Source organism: Anser brachyrhynchus (genome assembly GCF_964034855.1).
Source record: "Anser brachyrhynchus genome assembly, chromosome: 10".
Taxonomy (NCBI): domain Eukaryota; kingdom Metazoa; phylum Chordata; class Aves; order Anseriformes; family Anatidae; genus Anser; species Anser brachyrhynchus.
In genome coordinates this window covers 305391-318585 of record NC_137705.1, presented here as the reverse complement: position 1 = coordinate 318585, position 13195 = coordinate 305391, and the positions used below count along the sequence as shown (strand labels likewise).

Genomic DNA, 13195 nt, shown 5'->3' with positions numbered 1-13195 from the left:
CAGGTGATAATGGGCATGGACGAGATCCCCCTGAGCCTCGTCTTCTCCGGGCTGAGCAGTCCCGGCTTTCTCAGCACTTCCTCACATGTGAGGTACTACAGACCCTTCACCACCTTTGGGGCCCTTTGACAGACTCTCTCCAGTATGTCCACGTCTCTTGTCCTGAGGAGCCCAGAACTGGACCCAACACTCCCGCTGTGGCCTCTCCAGTGCTGAGCAGAGGGGCAGGATCACACCCCTCGACCTGCTGCCGATACTCTGCCTGACGCAGCGCAGGATAACACGAGCCTTCTTTGCGGCAAGGACACGCCGCTGCCCCAGGTTCACCCTGGTGTCTGCCAGGATCCCCAGGTCTTTTTTGCAGAGCTGCTTTCCAGCTGTTCAGTCCCCAGGATATCATTTCAATTTGAGGAGATCGAGTATTACATGGTCAATATTGGTTCAACCTTTTTTGCCACTACTTCTGTAACCGTGAGGCAAGGAAACTGTAACCTGGAAGAGTTCAGGCCTATAGAGACAAAAACTGTAAATTCCACTGAGAAATTTGATGCTAAATGAAATCAGGTCTGTCTATCTTCCTACCAATACCAGAATGTATCAGCTAAGGACTTCCACCATTCCAAAACAATTCACTGTATAGAAAACCTTGATTCCTGAATGAATAAGCTGACCTCACTATCTCTCCCTAACACCAATGCTTAGAGTTTAAGAAGACAAGCACTCCCATATAAGGATCTCAGTGGTTAAAATGAAAACTGTGTTGTACATTTTTAAGAATTTCTATTTCAATAAGACTTTTTTTGTTTTGTTTTTCCCATAACCCTAACAACGTCAAAAGGCTTCGTTATTCACGTTTAGATGTCTACAGAAGAATAATGTTTCTACAAGTGTATAGGTCTCTTGGACTTCTTTCAATTAAAGAGAATAAAATTTCCTCCACTTTTCTGTTAAGTCATTTTAACCTCTTAATAATTTTGTTTCTCTGATACTCCTCCCACATCCCACTGCTACCTATTTGCTCATCTACTGGCTGTTTACTATACTTCTGCTACACACACTGTTTATCAAACCTAACAAAAAGATGACTGCTAAAATATATTTGTTATCCAGATACAGCGTCAACATTTCAAACTTTAAACAGGAAGAGAGAACTCACCGAGGGTGGAAGGGCAGGGAGGCAGATGAACTGGGTGCTACAACTTCACCGGTGTTCTGAGGGAAAGACCTGCTCAGCTCTATACGGCACCACCTGCATGGAGGCCACTCAGCAGTGCACGTATAGTTGTCATCTGAAAGTGCCCAAAGTACTTCCACTCCTACCAAAATTATGGTAGAGCTTCAGGGTAAAATTTGCCTTTGTTGTTGACTGTTCACTCCCATATGTTTTTCTGCTAGCTGCAAAACTAAGCAGATGAAGAACATCATTCAGAAATCCCTGTCTCTCTCAAAGCAAGTATCACCCTTCAGGGCAGCAAGAGCCAGAACCAGTTTCAGAGACATTGGCAGCAGAACACCACAATGGCTGAGCATTGTCTTCACCTTCACGACACTGATAAAGTTCAAGTGGACACAATTTCTCACCAAACTGCTACTACTACTTTTATATCTCTGGAACCTGAACATTGTTCTGTTTGTTCATGTCACGGTCACGTAACTTGCTAGCCAACAAAAAGCTCGGAAAGTACTGTGAAACAAGACGACACCCATGCAATCTCAGTCATTTCCAAACCACCAAAATCCTGATTTCTCAGCTCAGTGAGCTGAGAACCTTTACAGGGAGATTTATGCAAAAATATTTAAATTTACAGTGCTTGAAATACAAGACCAAATGAAGAGTCTCAGTAAGACTTTAATTATTACATTATTTCCCATGCCATGCCAGTCTCATTTCTCATTTTCTTTACAAAGCCTGACAACAAGCAGCAGGATTATTACACATGCAAATGTATGCAAATGAGGTGTCCAAACAAATCCAGTCCTTGGTTTTGGGATAACATTTTGCCCTTCTATTTCAACAAATATCAAAAGAACAGAGAAGAGAACACTGAGCTAAAAATACTTTGTGTGGAGAGGATTACTAAGAATTTACTTTCCCTTATGCCACAAGCATTCAGTGTCCTTAATTCCCACTGGGAGCAGGGGATCTCAGCATCACACAGGATTGGGCTCATCCAGTACTCATTCTGGAGAACCATGTAAACATGAGTTAACACTTACAAAAGCAATCTCTTTGAAAGCAAAGTTAAAAAAAGTTTATCTGAAATACATCTCTGCTTTGTTCTCTATCAGACTATCCCAACTCTTGATAAAAACCTGAACAGCTGCCCCAGACTTAACCTTGTTCTTCTCAGAAACTAGTGCTGCAAAGATACAGAACAGATGTTCTTATGCTTTTGTTTGCATAGTAAGAGAATCTCTTCTAAATTACATCAAAATACTGCAAAGGCAATTAAACTGCCCGTTCAGTTCAAGCAACAGCAATAATAGAGTAAATGCTTCAGTCTGACCTGATAACCCAAGGAACTTGCTACCTCACAGAGTCCTGACTGTGTTCAAGGGGACGTATTTGCAAAGCAAATAAGCAATACTCTTCTCTCCAAAACTTTGCAGTATCCACACACACATGAAGTGTACGGTGATAATAAATAACACAAACCAACCAAACAAAAAACCCTCTTGGGTTAATGAAACAATACTTTGAGAAGATTAACCTCCTAAGCTTCCTGGTAGTGTATTTAGTGTGGGGGATGTGATGAGGTTATAAGCATGAAAAGGAAAGTATAGGTGTATATAATCAGGAGACAGCTGAAAGCTGACCCTGCCACATGAAATAAACAGGCTGGAGAAAGAGGAAGCTCCTAGAAAAGAAAGAATGAAGCCTAACAAGGAACCTGTGGCACTCCAGAATAAAATAATAAAAAAATAATAACCGTATTTTTCAGAACGTGTTCGGAAGCAATCCAAATTACAGCAGAGGAAGTGGAGGACTCCGGTTCAGGAGGATGAGGTACTGAGTCCCAAAGCAGCATGTGTGCTCTGGATCATGTGATAGAGGCTATCCTGAAGTGCACTACTTCCTTCCCACAGCTTTTCTCAGCCTTGCATCAAAAGGTCCTCACACTACACGTACTTAACACAGAGATACAAAGGAAAACGAGAGCATTGCCAAAACAGCTGAACAGCTCTCTTGCCCATATACAAAGAGATTGCAGCTGCCACTTTCTTGCAATATTGGTTTATAAGCAAGCAAGCTACATTTAAAAACACCAAGTACATCAGATTTTCCAATTTGATTTTCCAAAGATTTTTAGAAGATTAATTTCCATTCAGCCACTGATGACACTTGTTCTCCTGAAAACCTTCAGGTCACAGTCCAGGGACCGTGCTGCAGATGCAGTGCAGAGATGTTAGTTTGTTGCTCCAACAGTCTCACCGTCAGACCCCTTTTCTCCCCACTATTTCCATCAGTTTGTTATCGCAAAGGAAAACCCCCTAGGACAGAACCTAAATTTGGATCAGTTCAGGCATGAACGCTACACAAAGGCTCTCCACCAGACTGAAAAGCATCAGGCAAAGGTGTATCTACCCAAAGCAAGGCAGCTTTTCCTTGCTTATATCACTTTAGACCCGTAGAATACATCATCTTCATTGACCACCAGAAAAATACTAAAAAGATACTAAAAAGGAGCTGGTAATTCATTAACCTCTACAGAGACATCTGGTTATGGAGATCTCTCAGAAGTTTAGTGCCCAGAGCAGTCTTTTTCCTCACATGCATTTAATGTCTTTCAGACTTCAGTCCCCTCCTTTCTCTTTTAACTAAGGAGGAAAGAAAGCCTCAGCAGCTCCTTTTCTTCAAGTCATAGGGCATACCCGCTGAGGACATGGCAAACAGCAGCGAGAATCACTCCAGCATCCACCTCTTTGTGAATTCGACTGCTTGGTTAAGTAGCAGATGAGCTACTGTTCCCAGAAAATGTTTCTCAATCAGAAGAGCAGTTACCACAGCTGTTTCTCAGGAATCAAAGGCCATATCTGTTAAAAATTAACCCTAAGGTTGTTCTTAAGCATAGCAGGTGTTATAGCAGAATGCAGTTACCATCGGATTAAAAGCTTTCATTTTTCCAGTCACCCCTGCTGTGTGACCCAATTCATCCAGGCCAGCGGTTTCTAAACTTTGTGCACCCCATCACTAAAACATTTTGAGCACAGACGTGTATTTATAAATTCTACACATTTCCCATTGTACTAATATATTAAGTATATTATAAAACACACCTAGAAATAGAAATTAAAAAGGGATGAGAAAAACACTTTAAAAACTATTTAATAGTACAAAAGTGGTTTTTTTGTTTTTTGTTTTTTTTTTTTTTGTTTTTGTTTTTGTTTTTTTTTTTTTTTTCAACCCAACCCACACTCCACATTACAGACCACTGATCTAGGTGAAGGTGTTAGTATTTCATCAGACCAGTTGATAGAATTGGGAGAAAGGACAAATGACTCCAGGTGTTTTCCCAGGCATGTGATCTTGCCTACCGAATATTCTTAGGCCTGTTCAATTTCCCTGCTCATGAAGTAAGAGAGCTACCTACAGTTTTAAACCAGCAAACCAAATACCAGCTGTCATGCTTCGTAGACTCAAATTGCTGGATTTGGGTACAAACTTGGAAAATTATTGGCTTTCCGCAAAATTCATCTGAAACAAAGATCATGAGGTCACTCAAATTACAAAAGAGAGCCAGTAAGCAAATAAAATTGAAGATAATAAGATGGCTCTTTTTGATACCATTCAATTGCAAACTTAGCCCATCCCAGGAGAGTGTACGCTTTTCCCAATTATTACTATTTCTGTTCTTTTAATTTCTGGCAGGAACAAAAACATCAAATAGAGGCAGGCTCTTTCAGTGCTCCTTCCAAGAGGAATCTTTACCCAGCTGATAGATCACAATTATAAACCAGAATGTTTAACGTCTTTCAAGATTCATCTCTGTCAAAAAAATCATAGGAGATGAAGCAGCTAAGGGATGGCATTTTCTGAACTTACGGTTTATGATATTGCTATAGTGAATTGATTCTGCATCTGCTTTGCTTCATTCTCTTTATTATTCTTTAATAAAGATCTTATGAACCAGAAATCCATTTCACAGTTCCTCCTAGCTTTAGGAGCACATCAGCAAAATTGGTCTGAGAAAGAAGAAATGTTAAGACAAACAGTACTCCTTGATATCATCAATAAACTGATACACATAGCTTCACAAAGAACATGTCACAGAATGCAGACTCTCCTCTCAGAGAAGGATTTTCTGCACACACTAGACAAACTAAAAATGACAGCAGCGATCCCATCATAGCACAGTAGCCAGGTTGATCTAAATCAGATTCAGCTGGCCAGGCACTGTTGCTGGGATGCATGTTGCGGTCAGCATTCCCAGAGCATCTCAACAGCCTAAATGATCCACAGCTCCATTCGCTCAAACTGGAATTCCTCACTTTTATAAAATACACAATATAACAAGAAGGGATGAAAAGAGACATACAAGTACAAATTTTTGTTGCAGGCAATAAGTAACAGCTGCTAACAAGGACTAATCTCACTGCTGCTCTTTCCAACATCCTTTGCTTGATGGTGATGCACCATCTGATCAACCTAACGTGCTTCAAAAGTAGTTCTTATTTCAGTGATCAAATACATCTCAAATAAGCCACCTGCCATGTGAGAAAATGACTAATGCATCTTTTAAGCTCTTTGCTTCATCACATAAGATTTTGAACACAGTAGCATTAGCATTTGCTGAAAAACTTGCTTTTAAAAAGAAGATTCAGAAGTCTTAAGAAAACATACAAGGAGATGATAAAGACCAAAGGTAAATCTGAGTAACTTACTGCTGCTGCTGCGGCCTCCTCTCCACCTACATAGAGGGAAGAAGCAATCTCCATCACAGACAAGTTCGTGGGAGCATCTGTAGTAGATGATGATCTGGGCCGACCTGATTGAATATCTTGGGCAGACCTCCTGTTGATCTGTGGACTTCCTTTTGGAGGGTCCGTCTTGCCCCGCCTGCTGTGCAGGCTTGTCCCTCTCTTCATTTTAGGTGGTACTCTGATCTGCTGAAGCACTCGGTTCAGAGCTGTGGGGTGGGTGGAGACACCATCAATTTCAGCACAGGAGTTTTGGCTTTCCAAATCCATGTCAGCCTCCAGATCAGCCTGAGCTTGCTGAACATCATGTGGAGAAACAGACGACCTCCTGCGCTGATGCTGGAAAAGGTGCTTCAAGCCTTGACCAATCACATTAATGTTCTCCAAAGCATTATGGGTTATTTTGGATAATTTTTGCTCTGATTCATGCTGTTTTTTGGTCTCTTGATCTTGGGATTTGCCTCCAGGATCAGGGTCATCACAGAACTGTTCACTGCCAGAGGGCTCCATTGATGACACCCAACAGGTTTATTTGACTATTCATACATGAGTATGTCCCCTGTCTTTAAAAGGCTTGTGTTTGTTTTAAAAATGCCAAGATTGTCAGCCAATTAGGTGTGCAATTGCTTCAAGAGTGACTACACATGCAGCTGTGCCACGGTGATCTCATGCTTATCTAATGTTAAACAAAAGAGCCATTATTATAAATCCATGCAGAAAGTAGTGGGTTAAAAAATCCAACGTACAAAACATGCCACTAACAAAACAAAATTTATCAGTTTTCCAAGCATTCCTCAATCCTCGTATTAGTTGCATCTAGGCTGTATGCAGAAGCCAAAGCTTGTATGAGACAACTCATTTATTGCCTAAGGGAAGAAGCACAGCACAAAGGGAAGCAAGAAAGGTTAAAAAAAAAAAAAAGGCTGTTCAAAAGGGGGGAAAAGCAAGGGGTAACCAGTAGGGGTTTTTTTGTTGTTGTTTGTTAAGAACAAAGCTCAATATCTAACAGAACATGAGGTTAAACGTCTCTATAGAGCATGTTAGTCTCTTCGTCAGAATTAATTTTGATCCTTACCAAAGGTCTGATCTTTCATGCTTCAAATGTAACGTCTGCTCTGCCTACCTGATTTTCCTGAAGAGAGCCTAACTCAACTATACTTAATATATGCAAGAAAACAGTTATGCATCTCCAAGCAGTAAGAAACACCTTATTACGGCCAGCATCTACTGATGGCACTGGAAACTAGATACGAAAGTTTGTCTTCATGCAGGAAGAGGCAAGTGAAACGACTTCAATTGGCATAGTCTTGTTCAAAATTCCCAGAGAAAACAAAAATGTCTTAAGCAGATTAAGTAACCCATCTGAACGGGGGGAGGGAGCAGCACCATACATGTGTAGCTCAGCCTCTGACACAGGAAAAAAAACCAGCTTTGCTCCAGAAGATCTCAACCTCACCTCTCATATCAGCTGGGGTTTGACAGCAGTTGGTTATACTACATTGCAACTGAGAACTTACATAGCAACACGCTACTGGAGAAGTACAGCAAAGGAATGAGGAAGGAAGGAAGGACGCAGTATCTGAAAGAGTTTCACATCAGCACCATGAGATCACATGCTCGGAAGCTGATCATTGTTTTCTTGCAGGAAAATGCTTTGATTAGGTTTCTATAAATATAGAAACCAGACCAGAGAGGTCTACCTCAATCTTGGCAAAAGGCAGCCTGTGCTTTAAAAACCATTTTATTTGAAATACAACATGTTTAGGATTTGAGAGCATTCATTTTTAACTTAAAACAGCTGCAGAAACATAGTGCACTGAAGTTACGATTAAGAGAGCTCTCGATTTTGTGCATCTGAAACCTGACAAAACGGGTTACAGATATTCCAAAACTGCTTTCCAAGCTGGCATCCAAACATATCAAAAGAGCTGCCTCACACTCCCATTTTTTTTTCAAGTGTCATTGCTATAAGCTGGAGGCAAGATGAAATTCAGTACTTACAGAAAGCATAACACTAAAATCATACCGTATTTTAGCTGAATACTTTGAAAACATAATCATTGAGATAAAATATATTGCCAGTTTAATCAATAAACCACTAAATGCAAAGTAATAAACCACATCCCAGAAAAAGTATCTGCCCATACTCACGCAGAAAATATGGCAGAATGAAACCAATTATTATTTTAAACATACTCAAAACTTCCTTGAAATGCCTTTACGATTATCATCCTTGGACTTTTGAGCTCTATCTTTATTTCTTAACATTGCTTTTACTTTTTTTCTAATTAAACAGTTTCTCAGAAAGCTGAACTGCAGGTTCCTACTCAATTTACATTTTGAGGAGAAAAAGGCAAAACTCAATTTTCCTTTTCATCCAAAAGACAAACAGTCAATGAAAAAGACTTATTGGCTAAAAACCAAGAGTCCCAACATTATTTGGTATGTAAAATACGAATTTGACAGTTGACCCATAACTGCCTTTTTCATTTTAACTAATTCCCTCAGCATTCGTTTTTCAGTCAGGACTCACTGAAGAGCTGTAGTTCAGAACAAAAATGCCTAACATATTCCCTAACCAGCATCTTTACCACCCACTTTGTGTTGTCTATCCAAATTACCGATGATAATAACGTTGATCTAAAATAACATCATTTCAGTCTAACTGGAGTTCCAGGCATTCATGATCTGCTGGAATCCACTAGCCACTTAAATTTGTCCTGCTTCAATTTACAAACTCACCTGAAACAGATCAGCCTAGTTAATTCACAAACAAGTCACTACTATGACTGCATATTCTGTGACTGATTTCTGAAATTACACTGACTTGCATCTTTAAAATGCTCCTACAGGAGCTTTGCGGTCATCTGTCCATATTTCCATATGATAAATCTGTTACGAGCCTGATAAGAACTTTTCAAACCACACTTTTGGTATGAAGATACTTAAAACTACTTATTTGTACTAGTACCTAGTTTTGCAGAGAAAGATTTGCTTTACTCATGAACTGTGAATCAGCAGAATAAATTAGCTCATTTATTTATATTAACCACTAGGATTCAAGTTTTGTGCTTGCTTTTTCCACTTATAAAAGCCTTTATATTCTCTGTTTGAGGAAGGAAATGGAGAGCCTTATAGCGTGAAGCTCAGGAATATACATTTCTGATTCGTATGAGAACACAGTATATCAGGAACAAAATTATTAATTCTATATACACAGTCACACTGAGCAGATGTTATAACGTTACCACCTCCCAGAACATGCTCATATAGACCTTCATTTGTGCAATTATTTCACAGCAGCAGTGGAAAACAAAGCAGTTAAAAAGAAGAAACTGGCAAAAACAGCATTAGATAACTATGAATATATAAACTAATACTTGCCTCCATCACTTGCCCTTTAGCATGGCTGACATACAGCAGTCCCTCCACTGAACAAAACTGCAAAAAGAAATTGGATATGAGATGCAATTCTTGAAAATGGGAGTAAAGATGTACACAAACAATAAAGTGAGCATGATTCCAACTTCTGGATATTTTTTTAAATGCAAGTGCATGCAAGTGCCAGGCTACTTTAAATTCTTTCAAGTAACTGAAGGGATACAAATATAACTGAAGTTAAAACCAAATTTTACAGGATAATCAAGAAGTTCTTGTGAAGAAACATTTTCTCTTGGGATTTATGGCCACCTGGATGTACTGGAGGCACAGCTAGATTTCAGGGTAGAGCCTTCAAGGTCAGGCTGGTCTGTACCAATTTTATTTTCTCCTCCTGTTCAGTCATTCAAATGTTCCGGGCACGGGTCAAGCAGGTTGCTCTTGTTTACCTCGAGTTCACCTAGCAGGACACGAGCATTGCGAGCACTTTGAAACACGAGTGCCTTTCCGCTCACTTGACAAGGAAGCTTGCGTAAGGGCCTCTGTGACCCTGGCTGAGCTGCCAGCTGTGCTCACTAGCAATCTCCGCCAGCAGGCAAGAGAACAACCAGTGTCCACCACAGCAGTAACACCCACGCAGCGCCGCTCCCTAACGACAGGGGACTGACACACGGCCATGCAGCTTGGACGCGCCAAGCCCCCCGTACGCAGGTGCGATAAAGGGCCCAGTCACCACCTCAATGCAGAACGAGCGCAGAAGGATTGCAAAGTCTGAGGCCAACCTGGGCAAAGCACACCGCTCCCAAGGACACCATCCTGGCTTTGCTGTCCTTTCCTAGAGAAGGGGACAAAATATTCCAAGAGCATTTTGACAATCTGTTTAAGATTCCTGTGACGAGGCCAAGGTAAGGACGGACACTTGTTAGAGGAACACGACAGAGGATGACAACAGACAGCTGGGAACAGATGTGCTGTCTGCATTTCTCTCGACAGACTCCTGGGAGAGCTGCGATACTCTAAAACAGCTAAATCGGAGCGATTTTCCGAAGACAATCGGTTACTCAACTAGCTATTGAAAACTGATGGGTCTGTCTGGTGTGGGACAGGCATCCTTGGTACTCTCATAAACCTGCCAAAAGATAAGTGTGATATTTGATCTTTTTTGTGTGTGAAGGAATACTTACCTATAGGCAAACAAAATATGATTCACTTACAGCTAACCACTAAAATATGTTGGTGCCTTCTATGAAGGCTCTATTTTCAGTAGTGATCTAGAGATAAGCCATGGAAACAGGTAGTTACCGGACACTTTAGCTGTTAAACTTTTACGTACACAATGTTATTTGAGCTTTTTTGAGAACAAGCCAAGATTGTGACTGAAGCTTTGGTCACCCACAGAGATTGAATTTGGCAATCGGTTAGAGCTTCCAAAAGGAAAAGCCTCGATCATAAGGAAGCCAACCACAATCGGACTCTTCTGGGCAGTTTTAGCAAAGCTGAGAGCATTAGGAGGTCAGGGTGAAACACCGTCTTTCCAACAGAGATCAAATTCCCCGTGCTGCAGGGCACAGAAGCACACAATAACAAACTGCTGCTCTCCAAACTGCATCTATTCTTTAACATAGGACTTTAAATTTTAGGGCTCTTATTTACGTGCATTATTATATATTACAGAACAAATACAAAACAAGCTTCAGAATACATCAGCGCTTAGCAGAATATTACAAGACTGCACAACTGGAGGATTTTGACCATTTTATTACATATTGGATTCTCACCTCCAGAAAGACTGCAGAGAAAGAAAATGTTAACAACACACACTGAAACAGTATGCTAGAATGAGACAAGTGATGAAAGCAAATATGAAGAACTTATAAAAAAGATGGAGGGAAGACAAATGAAACCATTTTGTTGAACAAGATCTTGACATAGAAGTTACATTTCTATAATAGTTTCTGTAGCAAAGTAAGCACAGCAGGCAATTGTTAACAGACGAGGTACCACTACCATAAATTTGTAGCCATTGAACATTTTTTTTTTTAATATATAAAAGTTTAAATATTATTTTTTACTTTTATGTACTGTAAGAGCTTCCAACAATTAGGTCTTCATAGACATGCCCTACAGCACTATGGGTTACTTCTAAGAAAAAAAATGAACTTTGAAATCGGCATTGAAACAACTCAGAGCTAGCTTGTTTGCAATTGGAGTACTTGTTACAGATTCAAACAGTATAGAACCATAGAAATTGGGAAAGAAAAATTGTTTTCAATAAAAAGATTCTGCCTTCTAATATCTACTATTTGTGCAGTATTTAGGCATCCCTAATCCTTAACATTAACTTTCCAGTACAATTACCTAAGGAACTCTCACATTTGTTTTATTCCATAAACAAGTCAGGTTAGTAACTCATCACAGAGTTGTAGACCACAGTTAGCAGGGATCTTATGTAGGAAACGATTACTATTTCTCCTATTTAGCAAATCAGAAATACTTTTGTTTGTCCTGAGGAAAAACGACTTTTAGGAAAAAAAAAACAACAATCTGAATTTGAGAAATCCCAGATCGTTTTGAGAAACTCATCCTGAAATGGATTCTGTATCAAGTCAAACAATTTAGCCAGAAAAACTAGAGGAGCAATAGTCACATACTGGAAAACAACATATCATGGGAACCCTGGCAACAGCAACAAGCAGCAGAGCAAATAAGGATGGAAAGCTCTGGGTGTTCACAAGTAATCCCTTAAAAACGAGGAACTCGAGAGAAACCAGAACAGGTGTAATCTTCAAGGGACTGAGGTTTGGAGAACATTCAGAGAGGAAGATGACAATGACAGAGTAAATAATTTGACCCAGAACAACAACTGGATAGTAGCACGACTACCCAATATCAGGAGAAATTCTTTTTCTTCGATTTTTACCCAAATTCTTCACTCTTAGTTTAAAAAAAAAAAAGTCATAGTATCTAAATGAATAAATAAAACTGAAGTAGTAATTAAATGTAATAGCTGAGATGGCAGCAGAAAAAAGTTAATAAGGGCCCCAAAACAACACTATCTTGAATGGAAAGAACATCAACAGTTTTCTAGACAGAATTCATCCTCCCCCTCCAAAATTCATGCAGGAAAAGACTTAACTAAACTCTAGTGAAGCTCCAAAAAAACCAAGGGACAACAACTATACCTTTGCCCCACACCTCGCCATAACCCTGACAATGAAGGTGCAGGAAAATAAATGGAGTATGGCTGAAAGAACAAATGGAAAGACAAAAATGGGATGATTCAAACTAAACAATGGAGCTGGGAGATGAGGAAAGAATTGCTTGGAGTACATGCAATGTGAACCAAACCTCTGTTTAAGCTCTGCACCTAGGAATTTAGAAAAGGGCAACAGCCCAAAGCCAGCTACACTGCTAGACACAGTAAGGAGTGGCAGGCAGCATGCCCCAAGACATTCAGTGAATTAACCCACAGTGCTTTGGGTAAGGCGCCTGCACCACTCCACAGAGCGAGACAGGAGGTACCAGATGGAGAGAAACTGCCACTTTAATAGGAACAAGGGACACACAGCAAAGCAAGAAACCTATAGCCTGTTTTTTAAGCCAACTGTACAGTGCTACAGATCAAAAAGAACACAGTAAGATAGACGTAGGTTTTACTGATTTCTGCCTGAATATTTCCATAAATCCTCCAACCTGTTCCCAACATTACCCAGATGTCAAGATGCCATCTCTGCTATCCTTGCTCTCCCTTCTCATACCACAGATGCAACAGGAACAGAGACATCATAGGTCAACCTGGCTTTGTCAGTTTTGTTATGAAAACTTCAGCAAGTCAGTCTCTGAGCCCGGTATTTTCCAGTATGCAAAGTTACGGTATTCCATAACGGTGAGACTGTGG

At 40.1% G+C, this 13195-nt stretch overlaps 2 protein-coding genes across 16 annotated transcripts in view; one reads left to right on the top strand and one right to left on the bottom strand.

Annotated features, from left to right (window-relative positions):
- Positions 1 to 13195, top strand: part of RBSN (rabenosyn, RAB effector) — a 187625-nt gene that overhangs the window by 89607 nt on the left and 84823 nt on the right. The window lies entirely within an intron of this gene.
- TMCC1 (transmembrane and coiled-coil domain family 1) overlaps positions 1 to 13195 on the bottom strand; it is a 152916-nt gene that overhangs the window by 69708 nt on the left and 70013 nt on the right. For 10 of the 13 annotated variants that reach the window (XM_080605516.1, XM_080605517.1, XM_080605518.1 and 7 more), the window contains 2 exons: positions 9304 to 9360; positions 5884 to 6595 (listed from right to left, as the gene is read on the bottom strand). The exons of 1 other annotated variant lie outside the window; for it this stretch is intronic. In XM_080605516.1, the coding sequence (XP_080461642.1) occupies positions 5884 to 6429 (546 nt within the window). In that variant the 5' untranslated portion in view covers positions 6430 to 6595; positions 9304 to 9360. The remainder of the gene's footprint in view (positions 1 to 5883; positions 6596 to 9303; positions 9361 to 13195) is intronic. 2 more of the 13 variants (XM_080605501.1, XM_080605512.1) reach the window with 2 other exon arrangements.